This window comes from Salmo trutta, chromosome 32 (genome assembly GCF_901001165.1).
Source record: "Salmo trutta chromosome 32, fSalTru1.1, whole genome shotgun sequence".
Classification (NCBI taxonomy): domain Eukaryota; kingdom Metazoa; phylum Chordata; class Actinopteri; order Salmoniformes; family Salmonidae; genus Salmo; species Salmo trutta.
The window spans coordinates 25265026-25290681 of record NC_042988.1 but is presented as its reverse complement, the minus strand read 5'-3'; the positions used below and the strand labels follow the sequence as shown (position 1 = coordinate 25290681).

Sequence of the window (25656 nt, the reverse complement as noted above, 5' to 3'; positions counted from 1 at the left end):
CGGTTTCATTTTCTCACTCATGTAATTTTTTCCAACTCCACCTTGTCAGTTTGTGGGCGTAATCCAGCCATCCAATCCAGACAGCCAGATCCATTGGAAACAAATGACTTTCCAATGAGCGCACAGCCTCGTTAAACCGTGTTGGAGTGGCGCCCTTCTCAGTGCTTCTGTGGACCAGCACTGTCAGCCCTCCTACCATTGATGAATAAAGTGATGGAATGTCTCAAATTAAGAAATTACAGGGTTTAAAATGTCTTTAATTGGTTGGGTGAAAATCAAAACAGCAGTTGTACAGTGATTCAAACACACATCCACATACAATAAACCAAATATACAGCTGTCCTTTTACACCTGTCCCTGATCAATGAAAAAATAGTGCAATGGGCCTATAGTCAGGTCTTATTGCTGTGATTCATTTGTCATATTTACACATTTCTCTCCCACATAATCATTATATTGTTACAATTCATTCAGTGATTAATCAATAATTTTCCTATATGTATCCCTCTCACCTTTGCCATCCCGAAAGCATTACATCCTGAAGTAAATATGTATTTAGGTATAAGAACTGAATGAGTGACACCACTTGACACCCAAAAATAGAACTAAGATGATTTTAACTCCATACTCACACTTTAGCTTGCAACTAAACAAAACAGCAAGAACAAAAGGTCATCTACAAAATACTTTCATTCAATAAGCACACAATGAATCACAATGAAGCATAAAACCAAACTAACAAGGGAGAGTAATGTAACTAGGGTATAAAATAGGCTACAGAACCAAGGCTAAAATAACAGTTCCATAGAAAAGCATTTTCGTGTGACTTATAATATTGCATTTATCTATTTATCTGCCTAATAGTGATGGGATTATATTTTTGGCATTATTTGGGTATTTGAGAGATAAATGTTAATTGTCATATTAATAGTGTAGAATATTAGGCTACCTGTCATTAAAAAGGTTTGAAAACCCGAGACCTTCATTTTAGCATGGCACACAAACATACCCAATTGCAATGAGGTTTCAGGACAGTTGGCTAAAAATACATTTTCCTAAAGAATATTTTTTGATGGCACATACTAATAAATGTGTTAGACACCGGTCCCTATTAAAGCATTGTTTGAGTTCACTGGATCCTCGCAGCGAGTTGAGAAGTGAAAGATCGTGTCCAGGTGTTCATGGCAACGGGGACTCGTTGTACATATCCTCTCCTGGCTCCTCTTCGAACTTCACCTTGCCGTCAGAGGCATCCAGCTACAACAGATCACACAGTCTCACACAGTTTAGTTGAGTCACACTGATTTATTAGAGGCAGAATTTATTCTAAACCTCCTGAAATGATTTGAAATATAGCATTTCCAATATAAATAATACTGAACCCAATATGTAGAAAATGAATAGCTATACTGACATTCTATTGATCAACAGCTGAATAGGTATTTTGAAAATGTTCTCTGCAGATTCCATCAGGTCCATACTGTTCTCATGTGTATGTGATTTAGCTAAATCTTCTGACCACTCATCGGCATGACAACATAAGGTACTAACCTGGGACCAGGCTCCTACCCAAAACATATGTATGTGTTGTGACTGTAGTTAACCACATTAAAACATTTGTGTGCCACTTACACATTTCATTTCCTTGTCAGTGAAGAGTGTTCCAGTGATGGCCATGCGCAGGGGGATGGTGAGGATGAGGACAAAGGGCAGAGCCAGGGAGAAGGCACTCATCTTCACCATCCAGAGGGCTCCCAAACACACCATCTGGATTAGAGTGAACAAGTGCATCTTCATAGTAGTTACCTGCAGTAAGGAGATAAGAGAAGGAGGGTTAAGACAGGGGCAACACATTGGATATATACTTATGTTTACCAGGGGCATAACCTTCACTGGGGACGGGCACATTCTGAAATAGCATTTTTGTCCCCCCCAGTTTTATCTTTGGAATGTGATACAAAACAAGGCAATGGTGTGCTTTAGGACCATGTGGACGCCTCCGAGTGGTCGGGTAGGCTGTTTGGAGTGTTTATCCGATTGCATAAAAATAAAATACAAAATTATGTCTCCCCCACTTCTAAAACCAAAGTTGCACTCCTGATATTTACTATGGTGTAAAACTTGTAAGTGCAAAGGTAATTTATGATTTTTCAGATAATTACGTTGTGATTGCCACAGTGTGTTATTGTGTAGGAATTGTCTGGTATGTTTCATAAATTAAATAATGATATAAAATGATGAAACAGAAAGGAAGACAATTGGGGCGTGGAGAGAGGCAGCATACCCTTTGTGCGTAGGCGTCAGCAGGATAGTATTTCCTGGGTACAATAAGCAGAAGCATTCGGTCCCACATCTGGATCCCACTGAGTGAGGTTATACCCATGTAGAGGAAGATTCCAAACAGAGCCGTCATGGGAATCATCTTCAGGATAGGCTCCAAGAGAATAGACACACCTGGGAATAGCAGGAACAACGAACATTTCTCAGACATTTTTAGGAGCTCAACAAAGGACTGTGCTGACCTTTTCTTTAGACACCCAGTGTTCTGTCTGTTTGTCGGGATCGACTGCATCAGCTAAATCTCAGTAACCTATATGGTAGCACTTACCGACCATGGCGGCCACAAGCATGCCGCTGATCCTTTGCTCCAGCACCTTCTCGATCTCAGGCTTGGGTCCCTTGCTCATGACAGTGAGGGCGTTGGCATGGGTGACAGAACGCACGGTGGCGGCACTCAGCCAGGGCACCCCAAACAGGGAGGCGATGCCACCCATGGTGACCAGGATGAGCAGGTCCAGATGGAAACCAGAGCCCTTCACCATCTTCCTCTCTGGTTTGCTCACAATCAGCCTAGAAAGGTCAGAGGTCAAACAATGAGAGGAGGCTTGGCGGTTGTGGAGGGACTATGGACATGAAGACGATTTTACTAACGTAGTGATCTGGGACTCGAGGAAGATGAGGATGAAGACCAGCAAGGCTGGCACGCAACACGCCCCCATCATCCAGGCGGGGAAAGGCTTCTTCTCTCCCAGGGGGTTGATGAACCAGCCTCTGGCATCGGGGTTGGACACCATAAGACCCTTGGGCACCACAAGTTTCTGCCAGGGGACACACAAAATACATACAGTGAGGGAAAAAAGTATTTGATCCCCTGCTGATTTTGTACGTTTGCCCACCGACAAAGAAATTATCAGTCTATAATTTTAATGGTAGGTTTATTTGAACAGTGAGAGACAGAATAACAACAAAAAATACAGAAAAACGCATATCAAAAATGTTATAAATTGATTAGCATTTTAATGAGGGAAATAAGTATTTGACCCCCTCTCAATCAGAAAGATTTCTGGCTCCCAGGTGTTTTTTATACAGGTAACGAGCTGAGATTAGGAGCACACTCTTAAAGGGAGTACTCCTAATCTCAGTTTGTTACCTGTATAAAAGACACCTGTCCACAGCAATCAATCAATCAGATTCCAAACTCTCCACCATGGCCAAGACCAAAGAGCTCTCCAGGGATGTCAGGGACAAGATTGTAGACCTACACAAGGCTGGAATAGGCTACAAAACCATCGCCAAGCAGCTTGGTGAGAAGGTGACAACAGTTGGTGCAATTATTCGCAAATGGAAGAAACACAAAAGAACTGTCAATCTCCCTCGGCCTGGGGCTCCATGCAAGATCTTACCTCGTGGAGTTGTAATGATCATGAGAACGGTGAGGAATCAGTCCAGAACTACACGGGAAGATCTTGTCAATGATCTCAAGGCAGCTGGGACCATAGTCATCAAGAAAACAATTGGTAACACACTACGCCATGAAGGACTGAAATCCTGCAGCGCCCACAAGGTCCCCCTGCTCAAGAAAGCACATATACATGCCCGTCTGAAGTTTGCCAATGAACATCTGAATGATTCAGAGGACAACTGGGTGAAAGTGTTGTGGTCAGATGAGACCAAAATGGAGCTCTTTGGCATCAACTCAATTCGCCGTGTTTGGAGGAAGAGGAATGCTGCCTATGACCCTAAGAACACCATCTCCACCGTCAAACATGGAGGTGGAAACATTATGCTTTGGGAGTGTTTTTCTGCTAAGGGGACAGGACAACTTCACCGCATCAAAGGGACGATGGACGGGGCCATGTACCATCAAATCTTGGGTGAGAACCTCCTTCCCTCAGCCAAGGCATTGAAAATGGGTCGTGGATGGGTATTCCAGCATGACAATGACCCAAAACACACGGCCAAGGCAACAAAGGAGTGGCTCAAGAAGAAGCACATTAAGGTCCTGGAGTGGCTTAGCCAGTCTCCAGACCTTAATCCCATAGAAAATCTGTGGAGGGAGCTGAAGGTTCGAGTTGCCAAACTTCAGCCTCGAAACCTTAATGACTTGGAGAAGATCTGCAGAGAGGAGTGGGACAAAATCCCTCCTGAGCTGTGTGCAAACCTGGTGGCCAACTACAAGAAACGTCTGACCTCTGTGATTGCCAACAAGGGTTTTGCCACCAAGTACTAAGTCATGTTTTGCAGAGGGGTCAAATACTTATTTCCCTCATTAAAATGCAAATCATTTTATAACATTTTTGACATGCGTTTTTCAGGATTTTTTTGTTGTTATTCTGTCTCTCACTGTTCAAATAAACCTACCATTAAAATTATAGAATGATCATTTCTTTGTCAGTGGGCAAACGTACAAAATCAGCAGGGGATCAAATATTTTTTTCCCTCACTGTATGCTGCATTTAATCTATTACTAGATATCCCTTTTTACATGAAACAGTTTAAGGATAGAGTAATATGTTATACACCGAGATCACCTTTTAGTCAAGGCAACACAAACCTATAAATCACTAACCTGAGTGTAGGCATCCTCAATGGTGATATCCACAGCGATCATGAAGAAAATGGCAATGGGAACACCAAAATCTCCAATCATCCGACGAATCTGGTGATAGGGAAAACATATGAAGTGAAGACTTTCACACACAGAACACAGAGGGGTCTCTCCAGCCCTAAAAGACCCTATCCTGATTCATCTCTCTTCATTACTGTCCAGCAGTAACATACTGTGTAAGCACCAGGTTGTTAAATGTTCGCTTTGCTCACAGACATACAGTAGTCATCACTGTTGAAAACAGCTGTAGCTCTTACCGGTCCAGGGAGGAAGTGGCCATTTTTGAACTGACGGAGGAAGTATGCGATGAAGAAACACCCGAACATAAGACACATGGAAAGCAGGGCGGTGTTGGGGTAGGCCCTCTCATGTAGGAACTCGTGCACTGTAATGTTGCCATCATGATCCTCTACGCGCTCCTTGACCACCGGGTGGAAAGGGTTGTCCAGGGTGTCGTTCAAGTGCTCATAGTTCAGAACCAGAGGGTGAGCTTTGAAGATCTGAATAACAAGAGAAGAAAAGTAGGTATGTAGATGAATTAGCAGCAGAGGACAGGAGGGGTGTGAAGGAAAGGAGAAAGACAGGTTTTATTTTTGTATTTACAGTTGAGGTATAAAAAAGTGCTTAGGATGGTGGATGGATGTAAATGTTGGGATGGATGTGAGGAGATGAGGTGGAGTGATGTGTGGTACCTTGCCGAGCTTGCTGAAGGTCTCGTAGATGAAGATGAGGGAGATGAGGATGGAGAAGATCTCCTGCGTGAAGCGGGAGATGAATTTGACCAGGAAGCTGCCCTCCACGGCCACGATAACCACCACGATGATCACCAGCCACAGGCCTACCCAGATACGGCCCACAATGTACTCAATCTCCTGGGACTTGCAGAACTAGACAATGGGATTTATAAAAATAAGTTGTTTATGTTAATGATGTACTTGCATTGTAACTTTGAAATTCATAGTTATCATAATAGCCAATGCAAATCATGTTTAATATGATTGACATCCTGAGGACATGAAGCAGTGATGGCTCAGCATACTGTCATCAGGGGTCAGAGCTAGGGCTCACTGAGCTGTTATGTGAAAGTTCTATGATACATACCGCAAAGAAGGCCTCCTCAAACACCAGCAGTGGTCCAGAGAAGCCAATGACCAGTGTAGGCTGGGCTGCGATGAAGGCGAAGATGATGCCCTGGACGCAGGTGGAGATCATCAGCTCAGACACGCCCATCATGTGCTCCGTCTTATCGGCTGGAGGCAGAGGTCAGGGGGATGTTGTTATGCAGGCCTACCCACAAATCCTATATAGAGTCAGTCAGTGCTCCTGTCCTCTATGATACTAGGTGGGTCCCTCCTTCAGACATGAACTCACCCAGCAGGCCTCCGAAGGTGATGGCAGGGGAAAGGGCAGCGAAGTAGATGAAGATGACAGCAGCCAGGACCTGGGGGTCGAGGGCATCTGTGAAGTCACTGATGTAATGGCGGTACCGCCGCTTCATGTCCTTTATCATCCCGCCGAAGGGAATGCCTGTCCGGGCCAGCGGGTCTTCTCTTGGCTCCTCATCGGCCTCATCAGCTGGATACAAAAACAAAACAAATAATGACTCAAAATGAGCACAGACAGAGCAAGTATTTTGGATGGGTTTAGACTAGAATCTCCAGAATCTCTGCATTTTCTAAACATCAATTTTATTTGGAAAATCATATTAGAAGGAAATGTAGGCCAAACGTAAACAATCCCTAATTTGGAAAATTAATTTACAAGTTATATGTAGATTTAGATTAGTTGTAACTACAGGATTAGTCTGTGTGACTGACCTTTGACCCCACCACCAAATATGATTCGGGTGTCAGAGGGGCGGAGTCTGTCCTTCAGCATCTTCTTCTGGAAGTCAATGATTGGCTGGAGCATGCCCTCGTCCTGGATCTCAGTGGGCGGGATGACGATGCTGCAGTCCATGAAATCAGCGATGGCATTGGTCAATTCCTTGTTAGTCTGGGCTAGGTAAGCCTCCAGACTAAAGACCTGTAGGACCGGAGACGTGGGGAGAGCATGGTTAGCTATTGTAAAACACTGAAAAGATTGATCTAGATACTATGAAGTATCTCCTCATTCTTCCCCTCCCCCCTTGCGCTCCTTGGCCTTAATAAGTCCCATCCCTCCTTCCACTCCTATTTTCTCACCCAGTCAGCCATAAGGGCAGCCATGGCACGGCCACTCTCATGGTAATCCACTCCTCCCTGGCTGGGGCCCACCAGCACAAAGACGAAGCGCACCGGCACAGGGGCCTCCAGGGCCCCCTCTATCACCACAGAGTCCCCCAGCCTGACGAAGGCCACGGCAGGCTTCTCCAGGGAGTCCATCACCCCTGGAACAAACACACACATATAGAGCTTAGATTACAGTCTCCATATTCTTTAGAATAAATGGTTGAATAGGCAAATCAGGCAGAGTATCCAGTTGGGCTCCCGAGTGGCACAGCGGTCTAAGGCACTGCATCTCAGTACTAGAGGTGTCACTACAGACACCCTGGTTTGATTCCAGGCGGTATCACAACCGGCCGTGATTGGAAGTCCCACAGGGCGGTGCACAATTGGCCCAGCGTCGTCCGGGTTTGGCCAGTGTAGGCCGCCATTGTAAATAAGAATTTGTTCTTAACTGACTTGCCTAGTTAAATAAAATAAATTTAAAAAGTAAATTTTTCACACACGACTTACCTGAGAGGACAATGGAGGCCTCCACGCTATCAGTTGTATCTCTCTGAAAAGCAAAGGGAGGAAGGTCAGTTAGTGAGATATTGGGAGAGAAAGATAGATTAATCAAAGAAAGAGGAAGAGAGGTTAAATGAAGTCATGAAGTGCTGGAATGATATTTAGATTTAGCGGTGGGATATAGATCCTAAGCCTAGTGTTACCTGCTTGGTGACAGAGAATGTCTGCATCTCGATGTCTCCTCCCAGGGGTCGAGCTCCAGCTCCCTCAGACTGACTGCGTCTCTGCAGTAGAGCCCTTAGCAGGCCATCTCTATCAGTGGCACGGATCTCACCCTTGCTCCGCAATTCATCCACCACCTTCTCAGCCACAGCAGACAGACTGCTGGCCTGCAGGTCCAGAATGATCGCACCTGAACACAAACAGACAGAGTTTTGGGATAGGTCAAACATGGCCTGTTGCTGCCTGTCATCTATTGTTGGAAATACGGTTTCATATGGTGGTTCTGAGAAAATATTAATTTGCTAATAACTTCATGAAATGAACCAGATTATGTCAAGAAATTATTATAGATTGAGTGATAAACACAGTGAATTTGTTCCAGATAGTCACCTGTGCTCATGATCTTGCGAAGCTGGATCAGACTCTTGAAGGTGAGGTAGGAGACGTGGGAGGGGCCCCACTTGCCCGTTGCTGGGTTCAAATTCTCCTCATAGCCCACCCAGCGGCCAGTCTCCTGCCAGCTGCTGCCCATGAGCTCATTCAGCTCCACATAGGCCTGAGACACACACACACACAACATCATGCTCAGGTTCAAAATGGCAACTTCCTTGTCAATATACTAGGTATCCGTTTATTTGAAGCTATACCCCAAATGGGGCTTACCTGAGCATCCCCTCTGGTGTTGGCGTTGGTGTTCAGGTTCAGATAGGCTGAAATACAGAGAGGTAGTATTCAGTCCTAGCACTCCATAGGAGGTGTACTTGTGTAGGAGAGACATACAGAGGGGAGTAGAGAGAATGTGTTGATGGGCGTTTAGTGCTCACCCTCTGGGTCGGTGTGAATGACGATGCTCTGGATGGCCTGGTCGCTGTCCTCTTCCTGCCTGCTCTGCTCCAGGTCATAGTTGCCACTGTGGCCCGGTGGGGTCCTGGGGAGGGAGGGAGAGGGGGGAGAACCAGGTTAGTGAGGGGGGGGTACGGGACGCAGGTGTGCTGCTCCTCAACACCTGTCCATGTTTCACCAGATCTTACAGACAACAGGCCAGGTTGTGCTCCTTTCTTTCATGAAGTACCTGCAGCTCCTGGTGTTTGGCGTTCTGGCCAAAAGGGGGCAGCAAAAGCCTGTATGATGTCTGTATATTCTGTAGCCTCAGAACCATTCGCTGGCTGTGTTACCAGAGATTGGTGACTTCAGTGAGAGACTTGGGCAAGCTCTGCATTATCAGTCCTGCCTTCTCAGATAAGGATGTCATGCTGGCTTAGACCAGTGGGGGGTGGTGTTGTATAATCATTTACAGTAGCCCTACTTCTGATCACTCACTGACAACCTAGACAACCACTTGATGTAGCGGCATTCACAATATCTTGTTTTAGACTCTTTCACCCATTCATTTAATTCCTTCTAATATTGTTCAGGTTGGACTTCTTTTATGAGGAAATGCTAATTAGACTTAAAAAATTAACTTTTAAGAGGGGAGAGCACTCACGGTCTGATCGGAGATGGGAAAGCAGAGTCACTCTCCTCCTCATAGGACATGACATCCTAGATGGAATCAGAGAGCGAGAGAGAGAGAGAGGGGGGGGGGGGTCAAAGTAAAATATGTAAATGAAATGTTACAAATACTTTGAATTGACAATTCATATTTCCCCATCCCATTTACTGCATTACTGCAATAAAAATGTGTTTTATCCACCTCTCCAAAAGACAGATCGTTCTCCATTGGAGTGTGTCAGTGCTTGCTTCGTCTGTCCTTAAACTTTCAGCAACGTTTGTGCATACCCTGTATAGTGAATGCACATTGACATAAATTAATAAACACAAACACACTAGAATTAGACACATGAAATACAGACTTGCATTTAACCTTTATTTTACCATTGAAATGAACAATCTCTTACAAGAGAGACCTGGCCAAAAAAGCAAAACACTACAGTTAAAAAAAATAAATGTACACATTGAGCAACAACATGGTTTAGGGAAGTGTCGTGCAACTATGGGTCAAAACACTGACAGCCCCTCACTTCATTTTATATCATAGTGTTTACCTTTGCTTTAAACACATTTAAACGTAGGGGCTCTTGTAATTTCCAGGACTTCTTGAAGCTTGTTCCAAATGGAAGGGGCAGAGAACCCTCCCTGGATTTTACATGCTCTACAACAAAGATTCCTTAGTGTCCAACAATCTTTCTCTACCCTTACCCTGTTCTGAACACCTCCAAAACAAAGGTCATGTGGTTTGGTAAGAAGAATGCCCCTCTTCCCACAGGTTTGATTACTACCTCTGAGGGTTCAGAGCTTGATGTAGTCACCTCACACAAGTACTTGGGAGTATGGCTAGACGGTGCACTGTCCTTCTCTCAGCACATATCAAAGCTGCAGGCTAAAGTTAAATCTAGACTTGGTTTCCTCTATCGTAATTGCTCCTCTTTCACCCCAGCTGCCAAACTAACCCTGATTCAGATGACCATCCTACCCATGCTACATTACGGAGACATAATTTATAGATCAGCAGGTAAGGGTGCTCTCGAGCGGCTAGATGTTCTTTACCATTCGGCCATCAGATTTTCCACCAATGCTCCTTATAAGACACATCACTGCACTCTATACTCCTCTGTAAACTGGTCATCTCTGTATACCCGTCGCAAGACCCACTGGTTGATGCTTATTTACAAAACCCTCTTAGGCCTCACTCCCCCCTATCTGAGATATCTACTGCAGCCCTCATTCTCCACATACAACACCCGTTCTGCCAGTCACATTATGTTAAAGGTCCCCAAAGCACACACATCCCTGGGTCGCTCCTCTTTTCAGTTCACTGCAGCTAGCGACTGGAACGAGCTGCAACAAACTCTCAAACTGGACAGTTTATCTCAATCTCTTCATTCAAAGACTCAATCATGGACACTCTTACTGACAGTTGTGGCTGCTCTGAGTGATGTATTGTTGTCTCTACCTTCTTGACCTTTGTGCTGTTGACTTTGCCCAATAATGTTTCTACCATGTTTTTGTGCTGCTACCATGTTGTGTTGCTCCCATGTTGTTGTCATGTAATGTTGCTACCATGCTGTGTTGTCATGTTTTGCTGCCTTGTTATGTTGTTGTCTTAGGTCTCTCTTTATGTAGTGTTGTGTCTCTCTTGTTGTGATATGTGTTTTGTCCTATATTTCTATTGTATTTAAAAAATATATATAATAATTATCCCAGGCCCCCGTCCCTGCAGTAGGCCTTTTGGTAGGCCGTCATTGTAAATAAGAATTTGTTCTTAACTGACTTGCCTAGTTAAATAAAGGTTAAATAAAGAAAAAACCATGAACCTTTTTCCTCTACCTCTTTTCGGGCCTTAGGCACAGTCAACAATGCACATGTGAGCGCAGGCGATAGTTGTCATTCTTCTGCTGGACAATGTAGGTACACAGGTGAAAAGGGAGCTGTCTCAGTGTGGCCTTATAAATAGAAACGTACCAATGACTTAGTTTCCGAAGAGCTAATGAATGCCAGCCCGCTCTCATATGGGGGGGGGGATATTTGGGGATTTCCTCTAATGTCACAATCAATGGTTCAACAGTGACATCGAATAAGACCTTGCTCTAGTCTAGACCTCTCAGCTCTATCGTGACCATTTTGGGGGAGGGGGAGGGGTTTATGGCCCTGGGCCTGAAGAATAATTCTGGGAATACCTGAGACTCAACTGCCCCTGCATCAGTTCTATAACTGGGGTAATCTAGGGTAAACTCCAACCGTGTTAATCTAGGGTAAACTCCAACTGTGTTAATCTGGGGTAAACTCTGACTGGGGTAATCTGGAGTAATGTCTAATTGGGGTAATCTGGGGTAATCTCTAATTGGGTTAATCTGGGGTAAACTCTGACTGGGTTAATCTGGGGTAAACTCTGACTGGGGTAATCTGTGGTAAACTCTGACTGGGGTAATCTGTGGTAAACTCTGACTGGGTTAATCTGGGGTAAACTCTAACTGGCCTAATCTGGGGTAAAATGTATCTGGGGTAATCTGGTATAAACTCTAAATGGACTGTTTTGTCATGTTTTCATGGGCTACTCATTCACACAGTGAACCCAAATTGGTCACAATGTGTCACAGGCCCAACCAACAGGGCATATGAACCTCTACACAAGTAAGCCTTATAAACACACTTATGACACATTTTGAGGCCCATTTAATCAAGATACCACCAGCTCATGTCACAGCCCCTATGAGCCGTGCTCCTAACCATGAGTCAGCCGTTGAGACAGTGTGGCCCTTGCAGTGGTTTGAGTAGGAGACTCACAGAGTCTTATCTCTGGGTTACGCCCTCCTCAGGACAGACAGACACCCTAGTGCTCTAGTCATCCATTACAGTAACTTACAATATTACAACTCATACTGTAACAACTATTTTGTACAGTAACTTGTAATTTAACAGATTTACTCTACTCCAAAAACAGTAAAGAAAAAAAAAGGCTGGTGGTAACTCGTGGTACAATGACAGGCAATACAAATCTTTAAGTGTACAGTGAGAAGTAGAATATTTTAATGTGTATTAACTTAAAATTGTGTCTTCATATATCTGGTTACACAATGAGTATGTAGTACTCCAAATACACATAAAACAATGTTGATTAGAAATACTATGCAAATGTGTATAACATTGGAACAACAGAGGCTGATGGACAGATAAGACCCTGTTCACTACCGCCATAGTCTCTCAAACCTTGTGACCCTGAGCTTTTTAAACCTCCGTCGACCACTAAATTAAGGTGATCGGGAAAACAAAAAAAAGTCAACTTTCTTCACATATACCATCACTAATTAAACTGATGAAGAGAAGTGTGATGTTAGCTGTTATTTGAAACATTACGGGCCACAACCAAACACTACAGACCGTAAATTGTACTATACAACTCACACATAATGCTGGTTAGATTTTACAGTCATTTTTGTACCAATTACAAACAAGAAATAAAGCACCTGGGTCATTGTACGGTTAGTTAGCAACAGACTAATTGAGAGACTTGGGTTGTAGAAAGACAAACTCCAACTTGCAGCTATGTCATTCTAAAAATGTATTCTCACTGATAGGCATATATAATACAATTTTAGTATAAACCTCAGATACATGGAAAGTTAGATAAAGTTGTCTGTCGCATGTTTCATTCAAATCCCCACCTTTTCTCACCTGTACTCCACTCAATACCACTGACCCCCAAGCCCCTCAATGACAGACCCCAGTAAAGGACCCCCGGCCTGGGAGGCCACACCCTTACCTGCACCAAGGTGATCCAGCCTAGTCTGTGGCAGTAGAAATAGGTTGATCGCCACGATGCTAACGTAAACGTACCCAATGATAGAGTGACCTGGGGCTGATGGATAGGCACAGAGAGAGAAAGAGAGAAAATGGAGGGAACACCCATTTGAAAGTACGCCGGGGCAAGAAACGCTGTACTACGTTCAGCACCAAAGGGGATAGAGAGATAAGGCCTGTGTGACAGACAAACAGCCCTATCGATGTGGCCCACCTTGGGCCAGGGATATCCCAACCCTCCTCTCTCCCCTCCGCCCTCTCTGTTTGGAATGCTGCCAAGTCAGGACACAGGGTGCCAGAGAGACCAAACCTGTATGGACCAACAGGACCAGCTTCACCCTGCATGGAGGGGAAAGGGGGTATGCAAGGGGGGCACTCTATCAGGACGTGAGCATCTTGACTTCTGACGTCATCTTGTTTACGTACTAGGGATTCCCTTCTATGAAAGGAGGGATTCCCCCTCATGATGACCTTGAGTGGGTTTTATTATTAAATTAAACTTTTTTCCATTTAGAGCTGCCAAACTTATAAGCAGGTCTCAGTCACACTTTATTTGGATAGTCCGGATTTTCCATCAGTAGATGGTCTACAGATGGTCATACTATCAACAATCTGTTAATAAGCAACTCCTTGCTAATATTACAGTTAGGGTTAGGGTTAGGGTTAGGTTAAGAATAAGGGTTAGAGTAAGGTTAGGGTTAGAGTTAAGTTTAGGGTTAGGATAACGGTTAAGGTTAGGGTTAGAGCTAGGGTTAGTAGATAGTTAGTTGAAATGTTACTGATAGTCTGTAGATAGTCCGTATAGCATCTACAAATGGACTATCCAAATAAAGTGTTACCCAGGCCCCCACTGACACATGTCATACTGTATGACCTACTGTAGCTCCCCCATCACCATGTGGCTTAACGTTCAGACCATCAGATCAACCTTGATCCATTTAGGGCCTTGATTGGGTCTTGGTTCTCAAACACTAGAAACTCATGACAGCAACATACGTAGAAACAAGTAAATATATCTTGTATATCCAAATATAGAGAGTGCCTGATGGTGGTGGTCTGTGGGTGACCTGTACCATAGCTCTATGAGACAGGAGAGGGACATCCATCCTGGCTTTTAATGAGATGAACAGAGATTGAAATATTTAACTATATTTCCATTTTCTCTGATTCTACAAAACACACAGCATACTGTATCTGTATCTGAATACCTGTATGAACAACCTCTCCAGCTTTGCGTAAGGACCTTTCTCTATTTTGTGCACCTCTTGTAAGGGAAATAAGAAAATGTTTATACTACTGTAAATGCCGGCCCTTGTAATTGAAAACCGTATAGCCCGGTATGAAATGCATTTTTAATAACTGGCTCAATGCTTGTTGGATCTTTCTTTGTTTTGGCGAGGTAACCTTGAGGAAATCAATAACATCCCCTGTTACCACTCAACAACTGTTGTTACTTTAAACGCAAATGTTATTGATGCACCACCACCATTCTTGCCAGTAGTCAATTAATGCCTAATCAATCTGTGAAAAGCATGAATTGGAAATTAGAAATATGACAGTGTGTTCATCCATGCTCATGACAGAGGGGTTACTAGATAAGCAGTGGACCACACCCATGTGTTTACTTTAGAGCAGGGGTACTCAACCCTTACCCTATGAGGACCGGAGCCTGATGGTTTTCTGTTCTACCTGATAATTAATTGCTCCCACCTGGTGTCCCAGGTCTAAATCGGTCCCTTATTAGAGGGGAACAATGAAACAATGCAGTGGAACTGTCATTGAAGGCTTCGAGTTGAATTTCAGGGCTCTAGATGTTCACTGCACTTGGGCTTTTGCATTCACAATTTGTCCCAATTTACTATAGCGCCTATGCTATTTCCCATTCAATTTATGGCACCTGTCTCAGAGCTAAATGGTATTGTAATGTACTCATTGTGAACATGTGATCTGATCAGCCTTTTATGTTATGTATATGTAAATTAAATGTTATAAGCAGGAACTGAATAGTGTGTCTTGTTGAGGGAGTATCAAAGGTATTGAATTACTGAGAAAACAATAAATAATAGGACAAATCAAAAGGGGAGAAGCCTGAGAGAGAGAGAGAGAGAGAGAGAGAGAGAGAGAAAGAGAGAGACGGACAGACAGGGATAGAGAAAATAGCAATTTTGCTGTGGCACAGGGCGGTAATCATTAATAGTGGAGGTCCATCTGCTGTGTCCATATGCCTCTGTACTGTACCTCTTTAGCATCATCGTACGTAATATGCAGAACATAGATGAGGACGTTATTCTCTTGGGGTTGTTTGTCTTGGGAGTCATGGTGTTCTCGGTTCAATCCCCGCAAGGAACAATGTATTCCCGGCCATTAGCTACAATATTGACAAACTAAAGAGACTGTTGGTTGCATCCTTCTTGTGACATACAGTCACTTACTAGCTTCATAATTGATCGCAACCGATGCAGGAGGGAATGTCCTCGAACAAATCATATGACAAACCAATAACACTATAAAATTGATACTTCACAGAGTTGAGAAGTTACTGTTGACTGGTATGGAGGGGTCTCTTGCAAAAATTATCATGGCAACCCCATCATATATGAATTACACAATGCTAATTTTGAATGCTTCAATTCATAAAGTTCTGATGGGGTAATTTTGTGGCACAAAATGGGCGGCAGAGACGGTGACAGTACTATGGAGCTCATAGACTGAGACGATAGGCTCTATCAGGCATAGAGCAAGCAGGCTTGCATGAATTATCACTCCTTACCAGAGCCTGTAGCCTGGACCCACCTAGCCAGTGTCAGCCACTTACCGCCCAAGGAGCAGAAACTCATAAAGGGCCAAAGTGCAAAACCATCAACCAAGCAAAAGGAATTTAACAGACAGTACACTATGCAGAACATACTGTAGAAGTCAGATAAATGTGAAAACTAATTCAGCAAATATTACTTTACAGAATAGGACTTTTTAACAATGAGTTGAGCTTGGCAAGTAATAGAAAACTGTAGACAAAGGATGTTGCATGTGTCACCCTCTAGTGTACAAATGTGCCTGAGTGAGAACAAGTGTCTGTATGGGCTGCGGTCTCCTCCTTCCTCCTGTGTTGCCAGTAAAGCCTGGGTTCTGAACATGACAACAATTAGGAAGAAAACCAACAATGTCATTTTATTTTATTTCAAGATTGAAGTCCTCCCAGTGGGTATCAAACATTGTCATCAGCAATCAATAACAGTATTCAGCGATGATAATTCAAATGGCGTGTGATGAACATGGGCTGATGTCTCGTTAGTGTAGCAGACAGACCAGTGGGTGGTGGCCTTCATTACCATAACTAGCAATTCATCTACTCAACCGACCAGTTCTACTTAAAGCTAATTGCAAAGCATCAGTTGCAATATGGGAGATCAATACACAGTAACACAAAGCGAGAGGCTTCAGCAGCTCAAATTGATCGTTTATCTGGCTGATGATGGTGCTGTAAGCAGATAGGCATAGAATATCTGGAATAAGGAAGTTCCACCCAACCAGTCTTCCCATGTCCTCCCTTTCTCTGATCCCATAACATAGGAGCTGCCAGCACTGGGGTCATCATACTATAAACCTTTCAGCTTTGGTCTACAGTAATCATATAAAGTCCTGGAACACTGCAATGGGAGCAGAGAGAGAGAAGGAACAGAAAAGAGTCTCTGCTGTGTGAGTGGTGACAGACCGCAGCATTGGTCTGAGTGATAACTGTTGGAGGAAGGAGGGAATTGAGATCTACAGGATGACACAAGGTGGGCGATTTCTGGTCCACTTTTCCACTTGCTTGCCATCATAGGTGTTCTGGAGAGCGTCCCTGACCTGAAGGGGCATACACATTGTTGAGACCATTTGTGTCAATTTCAAAACATTTGTGTCAATTTCAGTGATGTAAACAAACTGGCTGAAGTTGACAGTTCTGCAACTTCAGAGGAGAAAGCTTCCAGTACTCACATCCTTTTCCATGGGGAAGCCACCTGTTTCCAGCTTGGAGAAGACCAACTCCCTGTTGATCTCCAACTCAAAGCTACCTGCAGAAACAACAGCACCACACTTCTCTTCAAAACAATATGTAGGTTTAACCTTGATGGACACATACACAAAACAGGTGTGAAAACTGGTATTTTACCAAAAGAATAGGTAAATATTGCAACATATATTACAACAATACATTTCACTGTAGCCACTGTGCTTCTGTATCTGCATTGCTTTCTCTTAGGGGTTTTAGGATGGGTTTCTGTATAGCACTTTGTGACAACTGATGATGTGAAAAGGGCTTTATAAAATAAATGTGATTGATTGGTTGGTTATCCAGCTGACCTTTTCGTCCTACAAAGCCTGACACCTCCGCCTCAGGAAACTCCACAGCGACAGCCTGCTGAAGTTTCTTGTAGCGGGGCTCGTACCCTCATTGGCCACTGAAACAGTGATAGAAAACCAAAACTGTGATGAATAATTAAAACGGCATAAAAACATACAACATACAGACTCAACCTGAGTGCTAAAAGGTATGGCAGTTGCCATATTTCCATAGTTTGCATAATGGAAATATTCCATGACTTCCATAGTTTCCGGCCTCTTTGTTAAACAAACGCATCCTCCCAAATATAAATGAATATAAACCTACCAGTACTCCACTCTGATATGCACCACACCCATGGCTTTTGACCCAGATTCTTCTTCCCACTCCTTTCTTCTTGATTGTGCTTCACTGATGTAAAGGTGTTTTGCCTGAATGACTGATGTAGGAGGAGTAAGAATCCTCAATATGTAAATACAATAGGAGCAATCGTAACCTGCCTCCATAGTCATGAGTAAGTCTAAAAGGGTATAGTGGGTTACAGGTTTACTGTCCCAGGTAGGGTTGGGCCAGTGATCAACTGAAACAGGCAAGTTACTACATGATAATTAACTGTTTTTTCAAGTAAAACAATAAAACATTGCAAAAACAAAAACCATTGACAATCGAGACTCCAATGGCTCATCATCCTGAGTTATTTGAAATTTCTATTCTGTTCTTTAGTAATGGATAAGTTCTAGAAAAACATTGAAATGTGTATTGAGACAATAATATAGCTGGGCAGGGTATTTGATTCCATGTGTGTAGTGTCAAGACCATAACATGCAGGAACAACACCTCTACAAAATGTAATATCTGAGAGGGTCTATTCCTACTCAGAGTGAGTTGGAAACATTTCAGTTAACAGAAGTACATAGCTAGCTTGATGGCAGTGGTATTTTGAGCTGAACACAAGTTAATTCAGGAAGAAAACTGACATTTAAATTCCAATTGCCCTCAACTTCTATTCAATTAATTAAAATTGACCGCAACCCTGCTGAACACATTCAATACAGGAAAAAAAACACTCGGACACACTATACTATAGCCAGTCAGCAGGGGTTGATCAATGCAGGCGCAATGTATGAAACGTACCAAGATGCTTCTTGCTCCAAAGGCTTTTCTCTTCCTACTGCAGTTGTCATGGCTGGCTCTGTGTTGACATTACAGCGTGGGTGTAGCCTACAGCTGTTCCCCCTATAGAATGATCACATGACAGTGGCATTCGATATCTGAATGTGAGTATCAACAAGAGAGTAATTACTGAGACCTGAGTAACACACCTGAGGTGCTATGTTGCCATGGGGATGTACTGTATAGAGAGTTCAGACCTAATAATACCCTAATAATATGTTGTTACATTGCCCTTTAGAACTGACATGTTCTCCATTCTAATGGAGTTGAGTAGTTATTACAGAAGTGAAACAAAGAAGAAAAAACATGTTAAGTAGTTTTGAGCATGACACGTTAAGACAATACTAACATATTTATACAGTTAAATAATCCATAACTTTATTTTGTGATAGAAGTTCTCCCAAATGGATATCATACTTGACAGCCCTGGGCAACAGAAAAAAATTGTATTCAGAGATGATATTCAATAAACTGTGCGCATAAACAGTGGCTGATGAGGTGTCGTCAGTTATAGACAGAGCAGTGAGAGATGGCTTTCAAAACATCTGAGGATTTATCTACTTGCAACGTCAGCTCTACTAATAGTAAAGCTGATCATATATAAAAACCACAGAGTCAATGAAAATGCATCATCTATGATTCAGTGGCAGTATACAATTGCAAATTCACAAGAGGTTTGGCTATTACGGTGTTCCTCACGTTTCAGCTAAAGAGAACAGTTCAAAACAGATATATAGTTCACTGTTAAAGACACTGCCTGGAATGATCCAGGCTATAAGATGGACAAAACTGAAGAAAAAAACCCTGATTACATCCAAGTTCCGACATTGAGATACACTAGTTTAAAGATAAATAAAAGTTGCAGTGACAGAACTGAACACAAAAAAAAAGTTAAAGGTCTAAGCTTCAAACTTGTTTAAAGTGTCTCCACTTTAGAACACATCTTATTAAATAAATTGACAAACATTGCATTGACAGGTTCAAACAGTACGTTCATCATCATAGTAGGGTACAGGATACAAGTTGTGAAACAGGGCTTATGATGCTTGGTGATAGAATTATTTTCACAGAGGGCTGAAAATAATTGAGCTCCTTCCCTTCTTGCTTTTGGTACTCAATAACATTTATCTTTTACATTCATCAAAACTTTGTTTATGTCTGGCCAATGATGGTGCTGTATTTGAGAGGAATTAGAACAAATCAGGCAGTAACTGTCTGCCAGGCAATGAGGCTTTTGGAATATAATAGGGTGCTCCCCCCAACCCGTCTGCCCCTCGATCTTACGGTCTCCTCCATTTCTCTGATCCCATAACATAGGAGCTGCCAGGACTGGGGTCATCATACTATAAACCTTTCAGCTTTGGTCTACAGTAATCATAGAAGTCCTGAAACACCTCAATGGGAGCAGAGAGAGAGGGGAGAGAGAAGGCACAACAAAACCTTACGACAGGTTGTACTCTAAATCAAAGACAGTGGTCTTAGTCCAACTCTGCTAGTGTAGTTTCAACAGAGAGTTGTGTGTCACCCTCATGCCCGGTTAGTGCAAAGGCTGAGTGAGTAATGACAGTGGCAGTGATGGATGCGCACTGTCCTGTCTTCAGCATGCTGCTGTCAGGAGAGGGCAGGGTTGGAGAATAGAGGGAGAGGAGATCTACAGGATGACACAAGGCGGGCGGCTCTTGGTGATCTTCTCCACTGGCTTGCCATCATGGGCTTTCTGTATAGCGTCCATGATCTGCAGGGGGACAAGACATCTTGTGTCATTGGCGGTAGTCATTGGCAGTTGACACACATACAGTGTGTCAGACAATAAAATGACAGCCTTGTAAGAAGTTAACAACTTACGTCGTCTTCATATGGGAAGCCGCTCGTTTCGAGCTTGGAGAAAACTACTTGCCCATTGATCTCAATCTCAAAACTGCCTGCAGAAGCAAAAGCATCAAATCAAGGAAAACAATGTAGTCTGAGAATATAGTAAAGACATTCACTCACCAGCCAGTTTATTAGGTACAAGAAAATGGTTCACTCCTACAGACAGTGAGTCATGTGGCCATGGATAGCTGTATAAAGCAGGCAGACTGGCAGAGGCATTCAGTTGCTGTGCGATTGAATGTTAGAAGAATGGGAAAAACGAGTGACTAAGTGACTTTTAGTGTGGTATGATCGTTGGTGCCAAGTACATCAGATCGAGCATCTCAGAAACAGCCACCCTCCTGGGCTTTTCAACGACAACAGTGTCTAGGGTTTCCCGAGAATGTTGCCACAAACCAAAACAATCCAGTCAGCGGCAGTCCTGTGGGCAAAAACAGCTCATTGATGAGAGGTCAAAGGAAAATATCAAGAATCGTGCAAGCTAACAGGCGGGTCACAAACTGACAAATAACGGCCCAGTACAACAGTGGTGTGCAGAATGGCATTTTAGAATGCACATCTCATCGATCCTTGTCACGGAGGAGCTGTTGCAGCAGACATCCACACCAGGTTCCACTCCTATCACACAAGAAGAAACGTATCCAGTGGGCACGCGATCGCCAACACTGGACAATTGAGAAGTGGAAAAACGTTGCCTGGTCCGACAAATCCCGGTTCCTGTTGCGTCATGCTGATGGCAGTCAGGACTTAGCGTAAGCAGCATGAGTCCATGGACCCATTCTGCCTGGTGTCAATGGTACAGGCTGATGACGGTGGTGTACCACGATCCAATCTGCAGCAACTGCATGATGCCATCGCATCAGTGTAGACCAACATCCCTTTGGAATGTGTCCGACTTAAAGAATCCATTCCACCAAATAATTCAGGACGTTCTGGAGGCAAAGGGGGGTCCGTGTGGCAACTGTCATTACTCACTCAGCCTTTGCACTAACCTTGCATGAGGGTGACACACACCTCTCTAATAAACTGTCCAGTGCCTTCCCTGTAGCAGTGCCTTCCCTGTGCAGTGCCTTCCCAGTGCCTTCCCTGTAGCTCAGTTGGTAGAGCATGGTGTTTGCAACGCCAGGGTTGTGGGTTCGATTCCCACAGGGGGCCAGCACAGAAAAAAAAATGTATGAAATGTATGCATTCACTACTGTAAGTCGCTCTGGATAAGAGCGTCTGCTAAATGACTAAAATGTAAATGTAAAATGCAGTGAGTATATAGCTACACAGAAGAACATGTAGCGATCTCAAAATACTTCACATTTTTAGTGTACTTACCAACACTGTACGTACCTGTATTGTCTATGGTAGGCGATGTAGAAAGGACCAACTTACCTTGCCTTCCTACGAAGCCCGACACTTCCGCTTCAGTGAATTCCGCGGTGACAACCCGCGCGAGCTCCTGATAGCGGGGCTCGTACCCTCATCCACCGCTAAAGACAACGACAAAACAAAAACATGGCTTAGTGATGAATAATTAACCCTAAAGTAGTTGGGAGAAAATGTCCAAGCAATGTCTAAGGTAAACATTCATCAACTAACGTTAGCTAGCATAAAACATTGCCCGTTTCATAATAAAAGAGTGGGTATTCTGCGCTATGAAGGTGGCTGGTTCGAGCTGCTAGCTACAGTAGCTACAGTAGCTACCTAAAACGCATGGGAGCCGCTTAAAAAAAGGCGAATAATCCAATAAAAGAAAAATAAACATACCAGTATTCGACTTTGACTTGCACACCCATGGCTGTTGAAGAAACTAGCTAGTTTGCTAGTTCCTTCTCGATAAGCTGATTCAGGTTTGACCTCAAGAAACGATTGTGTAACACAGATGCTAGAAAGGCTAACTAGCTAGCTTAAGCGTATGAGCAGAGAAATGCTTTTGATTGGTGTAACTAGAGGTGGGAGGAGCGAGAAAAAGCAGGAAGAAAATACTAGCAGGGACATGTTCCAATACTTTTGAAATGCATCCATCATTTCCCTTTCTTCTTCCCTTCTTTGAGATTATTGATCATCTGTTTGAATGGCAAATACTATAGACATATAGGTGAGGTTTTGGTCGTTATTGACCTGTTCCTGTTCACCAGACGTGCTACCTGTCCCAGACCTGCTGTTTTCAACTCTCTAGAGACAGCAGGAGTGGTAGAGATACTTGAGGTGCTGACCTGTTGCACCCTCGACATCTACTGTGATTATTATTATTTGACCCTGCTGGTCATCTATGAACATTTGGACATCTTGGCCATGGTCTGCTATAATCTCCACCCGGCACAGCCAGAAGAGGACTGGCCACCCCTCACAGCCTAGTTCCTCTCTAGGTGTCTTCCTAGGTTCTGGCCTTTCTAGGGAGTTTTTCCTAGCCACCGTGCTTCCACACCTGCATTGCTTGCTGTTTGGGGTTTTAGGCTGGGTTTCTGTACAGCACTTTGAGATATCAGCTGATGTAAGAAGGGCTTTATAAATACAATTTATTTGATTTTGATTTGATTATTGGTGACACTGCAATGAACAATCCAACTTTGTAGCAAAAAACAATTGCAGTAGCATAGTAGCATAGTTTGCCATTTATTTTCTTGGAATGCTGTCAAAATTAATGTTTGGGATGCAAGATTGCAGTTTTTACCTACCGGAATCAGACTTCACCAATTCATTAAGACATGCTTACAGTTTTTTCCAATTGCTAACACATTAAAATGACATGCCCAGCACAATTATTTAAACTGACACACAGAGAGCAAAACCTCTTCTCAAGTCTCCAAAAGTCTAAACACATTTTCTGCTTTACACACATTTTGCAATTCAAAATGGCACTTTTTAAATGCACTGCACACGTTTCTCTGCATCAGACACAACAAGTTTGCTATTTCAAAACACTGCCATTCAAAATGACACTACATGAGCTAATTGGCCAATACATGTGCCACCTGGCCAAACACCTCAATGGTTAATTGTTACCACTTCAATCAGGAAGTAAGCACTATGAAAAGACCACAGGTGAGCACCTTTTATTTTACAACAACAATGGAAGCCGTTGCAGAGAGAGGAGGAGGGAGGGGGAGAATGAGAGGGGGAGGAAGAGTGCGAGGTAGGGGTAGAGCTGGTAGAGGAGTTCATGGCCAAAGAAGACAACAACTTTCAAATGAAATCAGAGCAACCTTAGTTGATCATGTCATCAACCATGGGCTGACAATGCGAGAGGCTGGACAGAGAGTGCAGCCCAACTTGAGCCGTTTTACTGTCGCCTGTGTCATCCGGACATTTAGACTGGAGTACAGGTATGTAACCAAAATGTCTTTCACACTATGTAGTACACCCCATGTCATACTGTATCAGTTGGGTGACACCTGTTTACTTCATGAATGGCTGTCATACACTAACTGCACAAATTTCCAGTAGAATTTACTCTACTGTGTAAATATCTTTAGGCTGCATTGTCCAAGCCCTATATTTTTGTTTTTCTAAAGGACTGAGAGACGCAACCATGGTGGAGGAAGGGGCCAAATGTTCACCGGGGTACAGGAAGCTGCCATTGTAAACTTGGTTTTGGAAAATAATGAAATCAGATTACGAGAAATTCAAAGCCACATCATCCAAGACAACACCATATTCAACAACATTCAACGAGTCAGTCTGTCCACATTGGCTCGCATTCTCAAGCGAAACCAAATCAGAATGAAACAACTTTATAAGGTGCCGTTTGAGAGAAACTCTCAAAGAAACAAAGAGGTCAGACGAGCATATGTGGATGTAAGTACAATATTGACTGCAGTACACTACATGCAACATTGTTTCCCAGTGTAATGGATAACACCATATTGACTGCTTTTTTTGTTTTTGTTTTCAGGGAGTACTGGAAATGGATGTTCATGCAATCCCACATGAGTTCATCTTTATGGATGAGGCTGGGTTCAACCTAGCAAAGACCAGAAGAAGTGGGAGAAACGTCATTGGCCACAGAGCCATTACAGATGTTCCTGGCCAACGTGGTGGGAACATCACAATGTGCGCTGCCATCTCCAATACGCATGGTGCCCTCCACCGTCATGCCAACCTTGGACCATACAACACAGCCCATATTCTCCCATTTCTGGACAGACACCACAACATTCTCATACCACCAGAGCGTATGAATGATGCAGACCATCAAAGAACCCGGTACGTTGTAGTATGGGACAACGTGAACTTTCATTGTGCAGCCCCAGTCCAAAACTGGTGTGCTGACCACCCACCATTTCTCGTGCAATACCTCCCACCATACTCACCATTTCTGAACCCCATAGAAGAGTTATTTTCGGCATGGCGGTGGAAGGTATACGACCGGCAGCCCTTTGAGTGCATGCCTCTTGTGCAGGCTATGGAAGAGGCATGTGATGAGATTGATGTGGGTGCGATTCAGGGATGGATAAGGCACTCAAGGCGCTTCTTCCCTCGATGTCTGGCAAGAGAAGATATTGCCTGTGATGTGGACGAGGCGTTGTGGCCAGACCCAGCTGTGCGGCAAGATGCTGCCTAATTATTTTTCTTGACTCTTTTTTTTCTATATGTTTTTTCAGCAAATTTTTTTTCTGCAATTTTCTTTTTCAGTTTACTGTTTTTTTGTGAGCATATTTTTGTTCAGTCCAATGTAAATATATCTGCTGTGCATATGTTGCACTGACTTGTGTTTCAACAGCATGTGTGTGTATCTGCAAATATTTCTGTGCATCTGAAGAATTTTCTACAATTTGAACTATTTTAGTATTATGGCAATGCATACTAAATATGAGAGTGCTTTTCATTATGGCCAACAGTGTATAGTTGGTTAGACAAAAATCTGGTAATATGAATGAAGTGTGTGCCATTTCGTGCAAACGTTTGATTTTGATAATGCTATATGTAGTTTTGGTTGCAGTGCTTCATTTTGCAGGATATATGAGGTATTTTGTAGTTTGGGTGTGTGGTTTTGCGAATTGTGTTAAGTATTTTGTTAAAACCAGCCTAGTTTGCAAAATTGTGTTTTAGCAATTGTGAAAAACTGTAACAACATGATGTATATACTGCCTCTCAGTCATGGGCAAGTCAACATAAGATAATAACTGTACAGATGTACTGCATCAATGACAAAGGTGGGCTGGGCAGATGACAAACTC

General features: G+C 43.3%; 2 protein-coding genes and 2 pseudogenes across 2 annotated transcripts; 1 reads left to right on the top strand and 3 right to left on the bottom strand.

Annotated features, from left to right (window-relative positions):
• Positions 1-236: 236 nt before the first annotated feature.
• On the bottom strand, positions 237-13251 carry LOC115171542 (band 3 anion exchange protein). The gene is made up of 20 exons (XM_029728472.1): positions 13082-13251; positions 9515-9601; positions 9308-9363; positions 8646-8749; positions 8485-8531; positions 8212-8377; positions 7803-8011; positions 7606-7648; positions 7072-7256; positions 6706-6913; positions 6260-6463; positions 5990-6138; positions 5581-5775; positions 5146-5388; positions 4850-4939; positions 2932-3098; positions 2609-2850; positions 2285-2454; positions 1633-1806; positions 237-1257 (listed from the first exon to the last, which is right to left on the bottom strand). The coding sequence occupies exons 2-20, from the start codon at positions 9539-9541 to the stop codon at positions 1180-1182; spliced, it is 2757 nt and encodes a 918-aa protein (XP_029584332.1). The 5' UTR covers positions 9542-9601; positions 13082-13251; the 3' UTR covers positions 237-1179.
• A 3010-nt stretch (positions 13252-16261) lies between these two features.
• LOC115171540 (migration and invasion enhancer 1-like) lies at positions 16262-18841 on the bottom strand (annotated as a pseudogene).
• Positions 18842-18972: 131 nt separating this feature from the next.
• LOC115171541 (migration and invasion enhancer 1-like) lies at positions 18973-22394 on the bottom strand (annotated as a pseudogene).
• A 1221-nt stretch (positions 22395-23615) lies between these two features.
• LOC115170702 (uncharacterized) lies at positions 23616-25040 on the top strand. The gene is made up of 3 exons (XM_029726938.1): positions 23616-23802; positions 23992-24274; positions 24372-25040. Exons 1-3 carry the CDS (start codon positions 23717-23719, stop codon positions 25038-25040), a joined length of 1038 nt encoding a protein of 345 aa, XP_029582798.1. The 5' UTR covers positions 23616-23716.
• The last annotated feature ends 616 nt before the right edge of the window (positions 25041-25656 follow it).